The sequence below is a fragment of the Lepisosteus oculatus genome, chromosome 4 (assembly GCF_040954835.1).
Source record: "Lepisosteus oculatus isolate fLepOcu1 chromosome 4, fLepOcu1.hap2, whole genome shotgun sequence".
Lineage (NCBI taxonomy): Eukaryota > Metazoa > Chordata > Actinopteri > Semionotiformes > Lepisosteidae > Lepisosteus > Lepisosteus oculatus.
The window spans coordinates 14,395,878-14,414,190 of NC_090699.1; the positions used below are offsets into that span (position 1 = coordinate 14,395,878).

The window sequence follows — 18,313 nt, forward strand, 5'->3', positions numbered from 1 at the left end:
GTACTATAGTCTAGTACAGTTCACTACAGCATCATCAGTGACAGTGTACTATTGTCTAGTATAGTTCACTACAGCACACAGCATCATCAGTGACAGTGTACTACAGTACAGTGCACTACAGCATCATCAGTTACAGTGTACTATAGTATAGTACAGTGCACTACAGCACACACAGCATCATCAGTGACAGTGTACTATAGTCTAGTACAGTTCAATACAGCACACAGCATCATTAGTGACAGTGCACTACAGCATCATCAGTTATCAATACAATACAGTATTATCTCAGTGTCTCTCAGTATCATTACAGTACTATACAGTGTACATGCTGAATGCAGTAAAACACAGTATTGTGGCACTCTGTACAGGCACTGTGGAGTGCTACAGTGCAGTACAGTCTCCCTCGTCTGAGACTGTGGTCTCACACACACACAGCAGTCAGCTGTGACCTTTGCGCTGAAAGACAGATGGGTGGAGAGAGAGGAGAGGGCATGTGTCTTTTTTTGTACTTCCCCTGAGAGAGAGAGGCAGAGAAGGGAGAGAGAGGGACAGGGGGCGGACAGAGAGTCCTCTTTCTAACTTCCACAGAGACGGAGAAGACAGAGCAGAAGAGGAGGAGGGAGACAGACTGCAAAGGACTATCTTCATCGTCGCCAGAGACGCTGTTTCAGAACTATGTCGGCAAGAGACACAAGTTAGATTAACAGATCACTGCTCCAGGCTCACACAGACACTGTCCTTGGACTACTTAGAGCAGATCACTGAGACTGGATCCCTGAGACTCCACTTCATCACAGAGGTACTGAGTCTGGACCTCTGAGACTGGATAACCAACACTCACTGGATTACTGTCCCTGGACTACTTAGAGCAGATCACTGAGACTGGATCCCTGAGACTCCACCTCATCACGGAGGCACTGAGTCTGGACCTCTGAGACTGGATCACCAACACTCACTGGATTACTGTCCCTGGACTACATAGGGCAGATCACTGAGACTGGATCCCTGAGGCCCCACCTCATCACAGAGGCACTGAGTCTGGACCTCTGAGACTGGATCACCAACACTCACTGGATTACTGTCCCTGGACTACTTAGAGCAGATCACTGAGACTCCACCTCATCACGGAGGCACTGAGTCTGGACCTCTGAGACTGGATCACCAACACTCACTGGATTACTGTCCCTGGACTACTTAGAGCAGATCACTGAGACTCCACCTCATCACGGAGGCACTGAGTCTGGACCTCTGAGACTGGATCACCAACACTCACTGGATTACTGCCCCTGGACTACATAGGGCGGATCCCTGAGACTCCACTTCATCATGGAGGCACTGAGTCTGGACCTCTGAGACTGGATCACCAACACTCACCGGATCACTGGGAATAGCTCGGTGACACTGACTGGATCACATTTACCGGATCACAGAATCTGGACCACTGTGACCCACAAGATCACTGTAACTGAATCTCAAAGACAAATCCACATTCCATCTTGTTCCATCTTGATCTCACTGTGTGTTCCTGCCTCACAGGGTTTCTCCGGGATCACAGAGACTGCCGCAGGATTACTGAGGCTCACTGGATCACTGCGCCTTGACTGCCGAGACTCCTGGATTACCATCACTGGATTACTGCCCACCTTCACAGAGGTCCGTTCGGGTCCGGAACACCACGCAGTCCGGTAGCACTCCAATTCAGAACCGCACCGAACAGGGCCACTAGAGAAGACTACACCGAGGCCCGGTGCTGTGGAGGTCCAGTCATGTTCCTGTACACGCTGCTGGTGCTGGTGACGAACTGCGCGGCCCGGATCCTCAGCAACGCCTCATTCCGGCGCCACTTCCACCTGCTCCTGTCAGGACTGGTTCTGTTTGGCCCGGCACTCAGTCTCTGGGTCTCACAATACAGCATCTTTGCCAACAGGGGGCAGTACCTCTATCGGTGAGAACACTCACTCTAGCTCTTTCTCATTGCTAAAGTTGACTTATTTAACTGATGTATTATAGCATTAATCCCTGCTATTGGCACTTTCAGTGTCAATGTACTGGAGTGTCCAGTCAGTCAGTGTGTCTGTATGAACCCCTCTCTCTCAGTGCAGTGTTAATGTACTGGAGTGTCCAGTCAGTCAGTGTGTCTGTATGAACCCCTCTCTCTCAGTGCAGTGTTAATGTACTGGAGTGTCCAGTCAGTGTGTCTGTATGAACCCCTCTCTCTCAGTGCAGTGTTAATGTACTGGAGTGTCCAGTCAGTCAGTGTGTCTGTATGAACCCCTCTCTCTCAGTGCAGTGTTAATGTACTGGAGTGTCCAGTCAGTGTGTCTGTATGAACCCCTCTCTCTCAGTGCAGTGTTAATGTACTGGAGTGTCCAGTCAGTCAGTGTGTCTGTATGAACCCCTCTCTCTCAGTGCAGTGTTAATGTACTGGAGTGTCCAGTCAGTGTGTCTGTATGAACCCCTCTCTCTCAGTGCAGTGTTAATGTACTGGAGTGTCCAGTCAGTCAGTGTGTCTGTATGAACCCCTCTCTCTCAGTGCAGTGTTAATGTACTGGAGTGTCCAGTCAGTGTGTCTGTATGAACCCCTCTCTCAGTGCAGTGTTAATGTACTGGAGTGTCCAGTCAGTCAGTGTGTCTGTATGAACCCCTCTCTCTCAGTGCAGTGTTAATGTACTGGAGTGTCCAGTCAGTGTGTCTGTATGAACCCCTCTCTCTCTCTCCCTGTCTCAGTGCGTTCCTGCAATCAGGGTGGGGGTGGACCTGTGTTTTCTGCGGCTCCTTCGTGTTCCTGCTGTCCTACTGCAGTCGGGGCAGCCTGTCGGTCACTCTGCGCCACCTGTCCCGCCTGGCGGTGGCCGCGGCCATGTGGGCCGGTTTCCGGCGGGGGATGGCGGCGTTGGAGAACGCCACGGGCAGTTGCTACGAGCCCCTGTCCGCCGACGCCACCCTGGGGCTCGGCTCGGGCGGCGCCCCTGGCGACCCGGATCTGCCCCTGCTGCTGCTCCGGGAGGGGGAGGACAAGGCCAGCTGCCAGGTGGCGGGGCTGGTGTGGCGCGGGTACGAGGTCTCCGAGGACGCCTTCCTGCTCTGCCTGTGCGCGCTGCTGATCGCGGAGGAGACCGCCGTGTTCGGGCCCTACCTGGCCCTGGGCGGCTCCGGAGGGGCCCCCCTGCGCCTGCTCTTCCTCTTCTGCGTGGCTCTGCTCGGCCTCTGGCTCTTCCTCCTCCTCTGCCTCCTGGCCCACTTCCCACGCTTCCCCACCCAGCTACTAGGGGGCGCTCTAGGCTGCCTGGGCTGGAGGGTGCTGTACCAGGGCTGGTACCGTTGGCCGCCAGGCTGGCTGTGCCCGGGCCGGCCCGGCGTGGGGCTCTTCACTGCGGACTGAGCGTGGAGGGGCAGGAGGGGCAGGAGGGGTGGGGGGACAGGGCAAACACAGGTTCACAGCAGACCTCCCCCTCCCCTCCCACAACTGCCCCCCCCCCCAGCACTTCTGATCCTAACGGGTCACGCTGGACTCAGGAGAAAGGGACTCAAGGTGACGCGGACAAACAGACTCCGGTGCCCTTTCCTGGGAGCTGAGCCTCCAGACTGCAGCTGTCCGGAACTGGGCCACTGCACTGCCCTCCCACTAGATCGAGAGAGAGAGCAGGGAGGCTCATCCTCCTGATCGGCGCTACTGACAACTGTATAATTCCTTGACACTGCGTGAAAACTAACATCAATTCAGAGTGAATCAGTGCAGAACTGGGGATCAGACAGTGCTGAGTTCAGTTCAGGGTTGAGAGACAAGTGAATCAGTGCAGAACTGGAGATCAGACAGTGCTGAGTTCAGTTCAGGGTTGAGAGACAAGTGAATCAGTGCAGAACTGGAGATCAGACAGTGCAGAGTTCAGTTCAGGGCTGTGAGGAGTGACTCAGTGCAGAACTGGGGATCAGACAGTGCTGAGTTCAGTTCAGGGCTGAGAGAGGAGTGAATCTGCTGAATTGGGGGATCAGATTGTGATGAGTTCAGTTCAGGGGTGTGAGGAGTGAATTAGCGCAGAACTAGGGATCGGACAGTGCTGAGTACAATACAGGGCTGAGAGAGGAGTGAATCTGTGCTGAATTGGGACTGTCAGTGTACAGTAGGACTCAGACAGAGCTCACTTCAGAAAGGAGTGAATATGGTCCAATCAGGGCTCAGACAACACTGTGAGAGTGGCAGACCCACTCGGAGGGCATTACTGACTGTCCCGTGTCTTGTATGACTGTTATGGAAAATGAGGTCCCCCAATACCAAACAGAATAATGTGCAACAATGATTGAATTAAAGAGGATCTAATACAGCAATGCTGTCTGTGAGCTTTATTTTTCCACAGTGTGATCAGTCAGAACGAGAGATCAGACTGATCAATATTATCGGCCGTGCTGACCCAAGCTTCATCTGAGGAAGAGAAATGACCATTGAGCAATGAGAGGATTAACCCCCTCAAAATAAGACAAGAAACATCCTCCTCAGACTCAGGAGATGATAAGCTCTTCCTGAAGTGAGGACAGACGGAGGTCCACAGGCACTTATAGACACTATGTGTGGAGGCTCATCCACACACTGGGAAAGCAGACACAAGATGTGGAGGCTCATCCACACACTGGGAAAGCAGACACAAAGTGTGGAGGCTCATCCGCACACTCGGAAAGACACAAAGTGTGGAGGCTCATCCGCACACTGGGAAAGCTGATCCCTCAAGATCCACACGTGGGGCCGAGATTCCCCATGAGGCACCTCATGAGTGTGACAGACTAATCAGCTTCCTGAGAGCCTGACGCTTACAGACAGTGCGTGACCCGCACACTGCACACTAACACACACACGTGTATATGTGCATGGAGAGAAATACATACACACAGATACACAAACACACACACACGGTTACACACAGTCACACACACACATACACACAGACAAACAGAAGGTCACACACACACGGTTACACACAGTCACACACACATACACACAGACAGACAGAAGGTCACACACACACACACGGTTACACACAGACAGACAGAAGGTCACACACACACACATGGTTACACAGTCACACACACATATACACAGACAGACAGAAGGTCACACACACACATGGTTACACACAGTCACACACACATACACACAGACAAAAGGTCACACACAAACATATACACAGACAGAAGGTCACACATACAGACAGACAGAAGGTCACACACACACACGGTTACACACAGTCACACACACATACACACAGACGGTCACAAACACACACATGGTTACACACAGTCACACACGCATACACACAGACGGTTACAAACACAGACACAGGCAGGGGTTTAATCAAAGGTTTCTGCTTTATTCTTGAACTGCATGGACAGTGGGCTCCTTCTCCAGCGTCAGTGTGAGTTGGCGAGAGTGGGGTTGTGTGTTTCGGCGTGGGTCTCAGTATATGAGGGCCTTTCCGTCTCCTCTGGGCTTCTTGATCTTGTCGAAGTTCTTGCTGATGATGTCATAGAGCACTGCCTGCAGGGAGCGAGCCAAGAGGGACATCACTATTACATCACCACAGCCGCCACATCACCGAAATACGACGCCATTCTTCATGAGATCTGTTCATTCTTCTCAGACCGTGTGCAGTCCCTGGTTTCAGTAGGTGTGGGTGTGTAGTTACCGGGCGCTGTATCAGAGCTGTGTTCAGTAGCCTGTGTATGTCCGTAAACCGTGTGATCAGTCCTCAGTAGAACAGCAGGAATACTTACAGACGCTGTAATGGATATTTTCCAGCGTTCATGTTTTGTTTTTACCATTTCCCCCGTTATAGGACTGCTGATGTTAATGGCAACCAAGTACTGCACTAGATACAGACAGGACCCAGGGTCAGGGCCGACAGTCCTGGCACTAAGCGTCATTACAGTGAGTCACTGAGGCACAGCGCCCCACAGTGGCTCAGCGGGAGAAATGCAGCTCCCAGGAAAAGAAGTCAAACTGCAGATCTCCAAGAGGCTGATGAATTCATCTAGAGATCAGACAAGAACTTCTGAATGAGAGTCACACTCACATAGGTGTTCCGAACCTCCAGGACCATGATCCGGATCTCACAGTACTGGTTCTGATCCAGCTCGTGTACCAGCTGTCTGTAATCCCCCTGTAACACAAACACAGAGTTAACAACAAAGAGCCCAGCACACAACACAGAGTTAACGCAACACAGAGCCAGCTGCACACAACAAAGAGTTAACACAACACTGAGCACTGCGCACAACAAAGAGTTAATACGACACTGAGCACAGCACACAACACAATTAACACTGCACTGAGCGCAGCACACAGCACAGAGTTAAAAACACTGAGCACAGTACAAAAACAACATGGGACTGTAGCCACAATCCAAACTCAACACAACACTAAGCAAAACACAACAACAAAGACTTAACAGAAAAATGAGAGTGGCACGTAGCAGGTTAACAAGACGACACACAACTTACCACATGCGGCTGTTTGGAGGCCTTAGCTACAGCATCTCCCCTCTCACTGAAATACCTGGAACACACAACACACACTCCACACTGAAAATATCATAATAATCACCTGACACACCTGGAACACACAGCACACAGCACACACTCCACACTGAGCACCTGTACTGACACAGCAGCACACTGGGAATATCATAATAATCACCTGACAGACCTGGAACACACAACACACAGCACACAGCACACACTGAGCACCTGTACTGACACACCAGCACACTGGGAATATCATAATAATCACCTGACACACCTGGAACACACAACACACAACACACAGCACACACTCCACACTGAGAATATCATAATAATCACCTGACACACCTGGAACACACAACACACAGCACACACTCCACACTGAGCACCTGTACTGACACACCAGCACACTGGGAATATAATCAATTAAATTGTACTTTGAGATCTGGGTCTGGAATCCCTCTATTTTAGTGCGCGTGTTGGTCATCAGTTCAAACACCTTCTCCTGCAACACAACAACACAGTGTCAGCACACCAAAAGTATCAGCAGACCAAACCTGTACTGTACATAGGTCTAGAAACATGATATATCCATTCCCACTTTCCTGATACATCTTCCAGTACAGGCTAGCGGGGGGGCCAGAGCCAATCCCAGCAAGCACTGGGCACAAGGCAGGACACACACTGGACAGGACACCAGTCCATCGCACGACACAGACACACAAACACGAATGCAGACACTCACACCAGGGGCAATCTTCCCAGAAGCCAACTCACCTACCAACAGGTCTTAGGACTGTGGGGACGAAACTGAAGCACCCAGGAGGAATCCCACACGAACACAGGGAGAACATGCAGACTCCACACAGACAGCACCCCAGGAATTGAACCCAGGGCCCCAGCGCTGTGAGGCAGCAGTGCTCACCACTGTGCCGCCATGCTGCACATTTATACCCACAACCCAAAATCATTACATACACATACAGCCCACACTCTCCAGTGACAATCCAATAAAACACTTTGTGGATCCCACTGTCTCCATCCAAACACACTGCTGAGACCGGTTCTGTGCTGACCTGCACTGCCACTCCAAAATTGTTCCCATCCTCTATCTTCGGAACCTGAAGCTGAACCCACATGGATACCTGGATAGAGAGAGGGGTTAATACAGACACACTGACTGGACACTCCAGTACATTAACACTGCACTGAGAGAGAGGGGTTCATACAGACACACTGACTGACTGGACACTCCAGTACATTAACACTGCACTGAGAGAGAGGGGTTCATACAGACACACTGACTGGACACTCCAGTACATTAACACTACACTGAGAGAGAGGGGTTCATACAGACACACTGACTGACTGGACACTCCAGTACATTAACACTGCACTGAGAAAGAGGGGTTCATACAGACACACTGACTGACTGGACACTCCAGTACATTAACACTGCACTGAGAAAGAGGGGTTCATACAGACACATTGACTGACTGGACACTCCAGTACATTAACACTGCACTGAGAGAGAGGGGTTCATACAGACACACTGACTGACTGGACACTCCAGTACATTAACACTGCACTGAGAGAGAGGGGTTCATACAGACACACTGACTGACTGGACACTCCAGTACATTAACACTGCACTGAGAGAGAGGGTTAGTAACAGGTATGCTGTAAAAGATGTAGATTAGACAGACCACATTCAGTTTCTCCTTCAGTGTCTGGATCTCAGGTTTGACTCGTTTCAGCAGAGACTCCACTTTCTCGTTAGAGCTGACAGGACCACAAGGGGGCGCTGCCGAGAGAACAATACAACTTCAGTACAGTGTACTGTATCACCATGCACTGCAAAGGCCAGAGGGCTATACTACAGCACAGGGCAGTGGGCTATACTACAGCACAGGGCAGTGGACTATACTACAGCACAGGCCAGAGGGCTATACTACAGCATGGGCCAGAGGGCTATACTACAGAACGGGGCAGTGGGCTATACTACAGCACAGGCCAGTGGGCTATGCTACAGCACACGGCAGTGGGCTATACTAAAGAACAGGACACTGGGCTATACTAAAGAACAGGACACTGGGCTATACTACAGCACAGGGCAGTGGGCTATACTGAAGAACAGGGCAGTGGGCTATACTGAAGAACAGGGCAGTGGGCTATACTAAAGAACAGGGCAGTGGGCTATACTACAGCACAGGACAGTGGGCTATACTACAGCACAGGGCACTGGGCTATACTACAGCACAGGGCACTGGGCTATACTACAGCACAGGGCACTGGGCTATACTACAGCACAGGGCACTGGGCTATACTACAGCACAGGGCAGTGGGCTATACTACAGCACAGGGCAGTGGGCTATACTACAGCATAGGGCACTGGGCTATACTACAGCACAGGGCACTGGGCTATGCTACAGCACAGGGCAGTGGGCTATGCTACAGCACAGGGCAGTGGGCTATGCTACAGCACAGGGCAGTGGGCTATGCTACAGCACAGGGCAGTGGGCTATACTAAAGAACAGGGCAGTGGGCTATACTACAGCACTGGGCAGTGGGCTATACTACAGCACAGGGCAGTGGGCTATGCTACAGCACAGGGCAGTGGGCTATGCTACAGCACAGGGCAGTGGGCTATGCTACAGCACAGGGCAGTGGGCTATGCTACAGCACAGGGCACTGGGCTATACTACAGCACAGGGCAGTGGGATATGCTACAGCACAGGGCAGTGGGCTATACTACAGCACTGGGCAGTGGGCTATACTACAGCACAGGGCAGTGGGCTATGCTACAGCACAGGGCAGTGGGCTATGCTACAGCACAGGGCAGTGGGCTATGCTACAGCACAGGGCAGTGGGCTATACTAAAGAACAGGGCAGTGCAGTAAGAGCACAGCACCACCTCACAGCTAGTTCAGTGCAGTGCACTCCAGTCCAGTATCTCCAGTATTGTACAGGAAAGGCGGGTGGAGTTTGTTACAGTACAGTAACACTGCAGACACGCCCCAGTGTAAAAGCCACTGCACAGCTTCATCCCTCACCTTCATCTTCCTCATCCTTGTCCTTGTCCTTATCTTTGTCCTTCTTGCCGTCCTTCCCCTCCTTCTCTGCTTTCTGTGAGGAAGCAGAGCAGGACATCACAGGGAGGACAGAGAGAGAGGAGAGAGAAGACAGAGAGGAGAGAGAAAGGGGGGAGAGGAGAGAGGGGAGAGGGGAGAGGGGAGAGAGGGATAGGAAAGAGGGACAGGAGAAACAGGCTGGCTGCCCCACCTCCTCCTCCTTCTTCTTCTTCAGCTCCTCCTTGGCCGGGTCAGGGATGGGGATGTCCAGCTCAGCCCTCAGGGTGGACAGGTCTCCTACATTGAGCGTCGCCTCCTGGTGCACAGAGCACAGAGCCCAGCTGATCGGGGCGGTATAACACACTGCACACCTCACTGTACTGTACACTGTACTGCAATACACTGCACACCTCACTGTACTGTACACTGTACTGCAATACACTGCACACCTCACTGTACTGTACACTGTACTGCAATACACTTCACACCTCACTGTACTGTACACTGTACTGCAGTACACTACACTGCACACCTCACTGTACTGTACACTGTACTGCAGTACACTACACTGCACACCTCACTGTACTGTACACTGTACTGCAGTTCACTACACTGCACACCTCACTGTACTGTACACACTGTACTGCAGTACACTACACTGCACACCTCACTGTACTGTACACTGTACTGCAAAATACTACACTGCACGCCTCACTGTACTGTACACTGTACTGCAAAATACTACACTGCACACCTCACTGTACTGTACACTGTACTGCAATACACTACACTGCACACCTCACTGTACTGTACACTGTACTGCAATACACTACACTGCACACCTCACTGTACTGTACACACTGTACTGTACACTACACTGCACACCTCACTGTACTGTACACTGTACTGCAATACACTACACTGCACACCTCACTGTACTGTACACTGTACTGCAAAATACTACACTGCACACCTCACTGTACTGTACACTGTACTGCAATACACTACACTGCACACCTCACTGTACTGTACACTGTACTGCAAAATACTACACTGCACACCTCACTGTACTGTACACTGTACTGCAATACACTACACTGCACACCTCACTGTACTGTACACACTGTACTGTACACTACACTGCACACCTCACTGTACTGTACACTGTACTGCAATATACTACAGCAGCATAACACACTACACTGTACTACAGTATTCTACACTACACTGCACTACACTGTAGTATACTACACTACACTGCACTGTACTACACTGTACTGTACTGCAGTATAACACACTATACTGTGCAGTCGCACAGAGCACAGCAGTGGGCAGGGAACTCCACTGCGCTGTACCACACACTGAACTGCACCAGGACACACACACAGTCACACAGTCCGTACCAGCAGCAGGGCCTCCATCTCCGCGATCTTCTGGGGGAAGAAGGAGGCGACCAGATTCTCGGCCTGCGAGGAGAGACACGTCAGGGCAGCCCGTGAGCACGCTCCTGCAGGCAGATCCCCCACAGCAGCGCGCCACCCGACCGGCCGGGCGCGGAGGGGCCTGCTCGGACCCCAAACCGCTCACATGGGCTCCAGCTCCAGCTCCAGGGCGCCCCCAAGCCCTGGCTCTCCCTCCCCCAGGACACCCTTTCAGGAGTAACCTGACTGCACCGCAGCCTGGCTTCCCTTCCCAAACAGCTTGACCACACCACCAGAGAGTCTGACCACACCACCAGAGAGCCTGACCACACCACCAGAGAGCCTGACCACACCACCAGAGAGTCTGACCACACCACCAGAGAGCCTGATCACACCACCAGAGAGCCTAACCACACCACCAGAGAGCCTGATCACACCACCAGAGAGCCTGATCACACCACCAGAGAGCCTAACCACACCACCAGAGAGCCTAACCACACCACCAGAGAGCCTGACCACACCACCAGAGAGCCTAACCACACCACCAGAGAGCCTGATCACACCACCAGAGAGCCTGACCACACCACCAGAGAGCCTGACCACACCACTAGAGAGTCTGACCACACCACTGGAGAGCCTGACCACACTACCGGAGAGATAGACCACACCACCACACAATTTTTGTTCTGTCTCTTCGGAGGCCTTCTGGGGCGCCTTGCTCAGCTGTAGCACGTTTACACCCCAATTTCCAACTACTCTGCCCTCACCAGCGCCCACCCCAGGACTTCACACAACTAGGCAACGGAGCCATCCCCCAGTCTGGGTGCACCTCCCTCTGAGAGCGACAGTTCCCTGAACAAAACACTTCGCCAGCCTCTCCTGTCTGCTGGAGGGGTGCAGGAGTCCGGCTCGCTGGGGCCCACGCTGCCCCTCTCTGAACCGCAGGAGCTCGACCACACGACAGCCCCACGCTGCCCCTCTCTGAACCGCAGGAGCTCGACCACACGACAGCCCCACGCTGCCCCTCTCTGAACTGCAGGAGCTCGACCACACGACAGCCCCACGCTGCCCCTCTCTGAACTGCAGGAGCTTGACCACACGACAGCCCCACGCTGCCCCTCTCTGAACCGCAGGAGCTTGACCACACGACAGCCCCACGCTGCCCCTCTCTGAACCGCAGGAGCTCGACCACACGACAGCCCCACGCTGCCCCTCTCTGAACCGCAGGAGCTCGACCACACGACAGCCCCACGCTGCCCCTCTCTGAACTGCAGGAGCTTGACCACACGACAGCCCCACGCTGCCCCTCTCTGAACTGCAGGAGCTTGACCACACGACAGCCCCATGCTGCCCCTCTCTGAACCGCAGGGGCTCGACCACACGACAGCCCCACGCTGCCCCTCTCTGAACTGCAGGAGCTTGACCACACGACAGCCCCACGCTGCCCCTCTCTGAACCGCAGGAGCTCGACCACACGACAGCCCCACGCTGCCCCTCTCTGAACCGCAGGAGCTCGGCCACACGACAGCCCCACGCTGCCCCTCTCTGAACCGCAGGAGCTCGACCACACGACAGCCCCACGCTGCCCCTCTCTGAACTGCAGGAGCTTGACCACAGGACAGCCCCCGACACCTGGCGACAGCTAATGCACAAGTCTACAAGTGACACACAGTTAACACAACACAGAGACAACACACAACACACAATTAACACACAACTATAACACCCCACGAACACTGCACACAGCTAATGCACAAGTCCACGTGACCCACAGTTAACACAACACAGCAAAAATGCACACAGCACAGACGCGACACACAGCTGATACACAGCAGCCGAGCAGACAGCGGGGACTCCTGTGACCTGCCATGCGCTCTGAGTGGGCTCACCTCTTTGGACAGCTGTGCACAGAATCCATCGACCTGCAAAACACAGCGAGACACATCATCGTCCAACTCCTCACAGTTCACTCTCTCCCCTCTCCAGTCCCTCTCTCCTCTCCAATCCCTCTCTCCTCTCTCCTCTCCAATCCCTCTCCTCTCTCCTCAGTCTCTCCCCTCTCCAATCCCTCCCCTCTCTCCTCAGTCTCTCCCCTCTCTCCTCTCTAATCCCTCTCCAGAGGGTCTCCAGACCCCTCACAAACCCTCTCCCTCCTTCTCTCCACTCTCCCTCCTCCTCTCCTCTCCAGACCCCTCACAACCCCCCTCTCTCCTCCTCTCCACCCCTCTCTCCTCTCCAGACCCCTCACAACCCCTCTCTCCTCCTCTCCAGACCCCTCACAACCCCCCTCTCTCCTCCTCTCCACCCCTCTCTCCTCTCCAGACCCCTCACATCCCCTCTCTCATCTCTCTCTCCTCCTCCCCACCCCTCTCTCCTCTCCAGACCCCTCACAACCCCTCTCTCCTCTCCACCCCTCTCTCCTCTCCAGACCCCTCACAACCCCCTCCTCCTCTCTCCCAGTCTAGGAGTCAGTGTTTTGACAGGTGTAGCTCAGGAGGTGCAGACACAGAGAGTCGGATTACACTCGCACACTCCGAGATCTGTCTGTCTCTCTCTTTCCTAGACTACTGCCCCCTCATCTCTCAATAATAATAATAATAATAATAATAATAATAATAATAATAATAATAATAATAATAATAATAATAATAACAACAACAACAACAATAACCTGTTTCTTCGTCTCTGGCTTCATTTCCAGCGGATTCATCGCGGTGCGGTACTTGAGTAAGGTCTCGTCCGGGCTTTGCTGCTGGAAACACCGATTACTGTCACGACTATCGCTATTATCACGACAGCAAGTTCACCTGCGTTACAATTGGCTATCGTGCAATTTACCGTGCGATTATACCCCCTTCGAAGGTGAATGTTATCTGAAGATGTGCGCTGCTGCAGGCCTCGACAGACACGGTTAGTCAGCACTGTCGAAGTGAAACCGAAAGTTATGGAGAAACCCGAACATACGAACTAACAGAACAAAAAACTCAACTTCACTCATGGGGATTTCCTTGTAGTCTTCTAGCCCCGGCCGTCCCGGTTGACTGAAGCGTCGAAAGCGGCGCAAAGGAACTACAACTCCCATGCCTAGCTTCGTCCGTATCTTTAACTTTCTAAATCATGTGCATATTATACAGGTATTTATTTCTTCAGTAATAGTCTTTTGTGATCTTATGCCAACCCGCATTGATTTAGGAGCAATATTTATTTATAAGAGGCTGAATAATCACTTTTCGTGTTACGTGCGGGGGGAGAGTCTCTGAACTCGCTCCGGTACCCGAGAGCGTCTCGGCGGCTCGCTGCTGTCGTGACGTCACGGCGACCGAGGCACCCTGTGACGTCCCTGTCCCCACAAGCTCCGACGCTTATTGTACTGTTGAATAGAAAATTTGGAAAAAGAGCATTTATTTAAAGAAAATGTATAAGTCATTCATGGTAAATGTCACATTCATAAATCAAAATGGTCTAATAGTACTCCCCTTTTTAGTGCTTTTGAAGTGGAGCTGAAACACTTTTTAATTTCTATAATAAATTTGAGAAATAATGAAGCAAGGAAAACACATGATATATATAAAAATACAATTTGATCACATCATTTACTTCACTACCTCTGGCGGTTAAATGTTTTTTTTTTCTGTTTGTGTTTTTTTCTCTCGTACCTGTCTGTTTCGGATCCTATGGTTGTAGTTGTATTTGTAAATTCTTTATATGTTTAATAAAAAACAAATAAAAAAGGCTCCGATGCTACTCCCCGCTTCTAACGCTTGCACGCTGGAGATGAGCTATTGCTTAAGCCATACACTATAAAGACGCTGAGAACATCGTAAACTCGAGCTTAAGATCGATCGTTAATTGACGAGTGTTTCCCCAAATCCGTCGTTACTGAAGTAGCACGTTAAACCCTTCGCACTCGACGTGCTCCCCGACCCGCTCGTTCATCACTAAGGGCTTCTTAAACTGGCCTCCTCCTGCCCACCCTGAGCGCCAGAGATCCCAGACAGAGCACCGTCACTTCACGGCAGGGGCATCCTCTGGGAATACAGGACACTAAGAGTTTATATGAAGGAGTTTGATATTTTGCTGTACCATGTAAGAGGAAATTTGGAAAACGAACATTTATTTATACAGTAATGAATTTATTAGTCAAATGGGCCAATAATACTCCCTCCTTTAGTACCTTTGAGGTGGAGTTTAAACTGGATTTAAATTCCATAAAGAACGTGCAAAAATGCTAAAGCAAGGAAAACATTTGATATTTGTAAACATGTAGCTTGGTTACATAAATATTCACCTCATTCCCGCTGGCAGTTAATTGTGTTTTTGTTCTGTTTATGTTGTCTGTCTTTCATCTGTATTTCCCCTCTACCTGTTTGTACGGGAGCGGCGAGGGCGCATGCCCAGAGAACCCCAATCCGTTACAATACACTTCATTCAAAAATAAAAACGGCTAAGTCTTATACTTGACTAGATGATATGATTGCCGCGATGAAATGCAGTAATGCCTTATTTAAGTGAAATCATTGGGTCTCACATGTATTTATACTGTTGCGCCACGCAGGGCGCGTAAGCAGGCGCACGCCAGGGCGGACTGAGAACAGCGCCCGGGGGCGGGACTGCGGGGCTGTGTAGAGCCGGGCGGAGGCTGGGAGACACTCTCTTCCCTTCGTGTGTGTGTGTGAGAGAGTGTTAGAGTTCCTCTCTCTCCCCCCTCAGCCCCGGGCTCACTCTGGACCCAGCCCCTGTGTGTGTGTTTGTGTTTGTGTTTGTGTGTGTGTGTGAGAGAGTGTTAGAGTTCCTCTCTCTCCCCCCTCAGCCCCGGGCTCACTCTGGACCCAGCCCCTGTGTGTGTGTGTGCAGGGCTGTAACCCCTGTCCCTGTCCCTGTGTGTGTGTGTGTGTGTGTGTGTGTGTGAGAGTGTTAGAGTTCCTCTCTCTCCCCTCAGCCCCTGTGTGTGTGTGTGTTAGAGTGTGAGAGTGTTAGAGTTCCTCTCTTTCCCCCCTCAGCCCCGGGCTCACTCTGGACCCAGCCCCTGTGTGTGTGTGTGTGTGTGTGTGTGTGTGTGTGAGTGAGAGTGAGAGTGAGAGAGTGTTAGAGTTCCTCTCTCTCCCCCCTCAGCCCCGGGCTCACTCTGGACCCAGCCCCTGTGTGTGTGTTTGTGTTTGTGTTTGTGTGTGTGTGTGAGAGAGTGTTAGAGTTCCTCTCTCTCCCCCCTCAGCCCCGGGCTCACTCTGGACCCAGCCCCTGTGTGTGTGTGTGCAGGGCTGTAACCCCTGTCCCTGTGTGTGTGTGTGTGTGTGTGTGTGAGAGAGTGTTAGAGTTCCTCTCTCTCCCCCCTCAGCCCCGGGCTCACTCTGGACCCAGCCCCTGTGTGTGTGTGCAGGGCTGTAACCCCTGTCCCTGTCCCTGTGTGTGTGTGTGTGTGTGTGTGTGTGAGAGTGTTAGAGTTCCTCTCTCTCCCCTCAGCCCCTGTGTGTGTGTGTGTTAGAGTGTGAGAGTGTTAGAGTTCCTCTCTTTCCCCCCTCAGCCCCGGGCTCACTCTGGACCCAGCCCCTGTGTGTGTGTGTGTGTGTGTGTGTGTGAGTGAGAGTGAGAGTGAGAGAGTGTTAGAGTTCCTCTCTCTCCCCCCTCAGCCCCGGGCTCACTCTGGACCCAGCCCCTGTGTGTGTGTGTGCAGCGCTGTAACCCCTGTCCCTGTGTATGCACCTTTCCTCGTTTCTCGTTATTAAATGTGTTGTTCAACCCCATTCCTCGAGCCCCACGCCCGCTCCGTTCCCTACCGAAACCCGCGGTCGATGCCATATTTAAAAGTCCAATACCGTTTTATGTTCTGTCGTGATTGATGACGGTAAAGCTTAGACCTGCTTCTTTTCAAACTTGATTATTGGTCCTGTATTTGTCGAGTTGAGTGCCAAGCTTGGTTAGTTCATTGTTACAGATGTCGTGTTAATAAGACCGATTAAAATGGAGTTCCAATAAACCCAATAACTATTAATAACAGCAGTATTTTCTCATGAAACACTGATTCTTAACAGTGGCAGCGCGCTAAAAAATATTGCTTTAAATCGAAGACGCCGTGCAGGATGCATACACTCTCCACACAGTCAGTCTTGGTTTTCTTTTACGGCACGTCAGTCATTTATTTTCTTTTCTCTTAGAAACAATAAGTGTCCCATTTTGTGCCTATCGATACGCTTTCGCTTGAATGGCTGTTAAATTATGATGTCGTGTTTACTTCATATTCCTTTTCACAACTTAATTTCAACCCACTGAAGGACCAAAACCGACACCATATAATGAACGTATCGTCGATCGATTGTTTTATCAGCAATTTTGCTAAGCGACTTCAGGGGCGGGGTGAGCAAAGAAGTACTTTATACTCGCTCTAAAATGACCGATTAAGGGGGGGTTTGGGGAAACGCGCGAAAAAGTAGTACGTACATCGTAATGCTGCTCGTTAGTCTCTATGATTCAGCGTTTTCGGGGAAACTCACCCCAGATTTGTAATTATCTCCCCAGGACCAGGACTGGAACCCCTGACCTACAAGACTGGGGACTGGGGCTCCCCAAGACCAGGACTGGAACCCCTGACCTTGTGAGTGACCCTGTTTCGGACCCTAGCACCTGCGGCGGTGCCTGCGACGCCGTGTCTCACCTGCAGAGCGGCAGGGCGCGCGTCGTGCCGCGTGTCACGTCTTCACAAGCTGCAGCGCGCTCCGGGACCGAGCTGTAGTTTGCCGGGTTGTCCACCAGGTGGCAGAGGCGTCACCCGGCCACGTCGTTCCGGGACACCGAGCGACCGGACGTGGCTGAAGGGGAGTGATCTGGAGATAACACGTTGCCACTGATGAATTAGGTCAAGACTGCAGAATCAGATAATTCTCTTTCACAAAATAAAGAATTTCTGCTTCTGTTATTTGAATTTATTATTCAGATTTTGGCTTTGCGCAGTTAATCACCTGAAATGATCAACTAAAATATTCATGTTAAATGACCTCGCTTAACAGACTCTCCACTCTTTGGTACCAACACACCTTTTCCATGTCAGCTACTTCATGGAAGATTATCTACACTCTCTAGAGAATTCACTTCAGTCCCTTTAGTGAGCAGGATTCACTACATTCCCTCTAGTAAAGAGGATTCTCTACATCCCTCTAGTGAGAGAATTCACTACATTCCCTCTAGTGAGAGAATTCACTACAGTCCCACTAGTGAACAGGATTCTCTACAGTTCCTCTAGTAAAGAGGATTCACTACAGTCCCTCTAGTGAACAGGATTCTCTACAGTTCCTCTAGTAAAGAGGATTCTCTTCAGTT

At 51.5% G+C, this 18,313-nt stretch overlaps 2 protein-coding genes across 4 annotated transcripts; one reads left to right on the forward strand and one right to left on the reverse strand.

Annotated features, from left to right (window-relative positions):
* Window positions 1-338: 338 nt before the first annotated feature.
* fitm1 (fat storage inducing transmembrane protein 1) lies at window positions 339-4,326 on the forward strand. Its single transcript, XM_069188151.1, has 2 exons — window positions 339-1,945; window positions 2,728-4,326. The coding sequence occupies exons 1-2, from the start codon at window positions 1,767-1,769 to the stop codon at window positions 3,380-3,382; spliced, it is 834 nt and encodes a 277-aa protein (XP_069044252.1). The 5' UTR covers window positions 339-1,766; the 3' UTR covers window positions 3,383-4,326.
* Window positions 4,327-5,339: 1,013 nt separating this feature from the next.
* psme1 (proteasome activator subunit 1) lies at window positions 5,340-13,968 on the reverse strand. 3 transcript variants are annotated; one of them, XM_069188157.1, is made up of 12 exons: window positions 13,841-13,968; window positions 13,674-13,751; window positions 12,892-12,924; window positions 10,985-11,047; window positions 9,793-9,897; window positions 9,564-9,636; window positions 8,217-8,317; window positions 7,587-7,655; window positions 6,948-7,015; window positions 6,490-6,544; window positions 6,063-6,149; window positions 5,340-5,527 (listed from the first exon to the last, which is right to left on the reverse strand). In XM_069188157.1, the coding sequence occupies exons 2-12, from the start codon at window positions 13,710-13,712 to the stop codon at window positions 5,447-5,449; spliced, it is 774 nt and encodes a 257-aa protein (XP_069044258.1). In that variant the 5' UTR covers window positions 13,713-13,751; window positions 13,841-13,968; the 3' UTR covers window positions 5,340-5,446. The 3 variants fall into 3 exon arrangements, with proteins under 3 accessions (XP_069044258.1, XP_069044260.1, XP_069044259.1); XM_069188159.1 differs by having other exon boundaries at window positions 13,674-13,754; window positions 13,841-13,957; XM_069188158.1 differs by having other exon boundaries at window positions 8,217-8,314; window positions 13,674-13,967.
* Between the last annotated feature and the right edge of the window lie 4,345 nt (window positions 13,969-18,313).

Excerpts from the sequence above, each read along its gene's own strand:
- psme1 (XM_069188157.1), bottom strand. The coding sequence starts at position 13,712 with ATGAATCCGCTGGAAATGAAGCCAGAGACGAAGAAACAG. Across the intron at positions 9,637-9,792 it reads AGAAGAAGAAGGAGGAGGAG|AAAGCAGAGAAGGAGGGGAA; the intron begins GTGGGGCAGCCA and ends GCTTCCTCACAG. Across the intron at positions 7,656-8,216 it reads TGAAGGAGAAACTGAATGTG|GTATCCATGTGGGTTCAGCT; the intron begins GTCTGTCTAATC and ends CTCTCTATCCAG.
- fitm1 (XM_069188151.1), top strand. The coding sequence starts at position 1,767 with ATGTTCCTGTACACGCTGCTGGTGCTGGTGACGAACTGCGCGGCCCGG. Across the intron at positions 1,946-2,727 it reads AGGGGGCAGTACCTCTATCG|TGCGTTCCTGCAATCAGGGT; the intron begins GTGAGAACACTC and ends TCCCTGTCTCAG.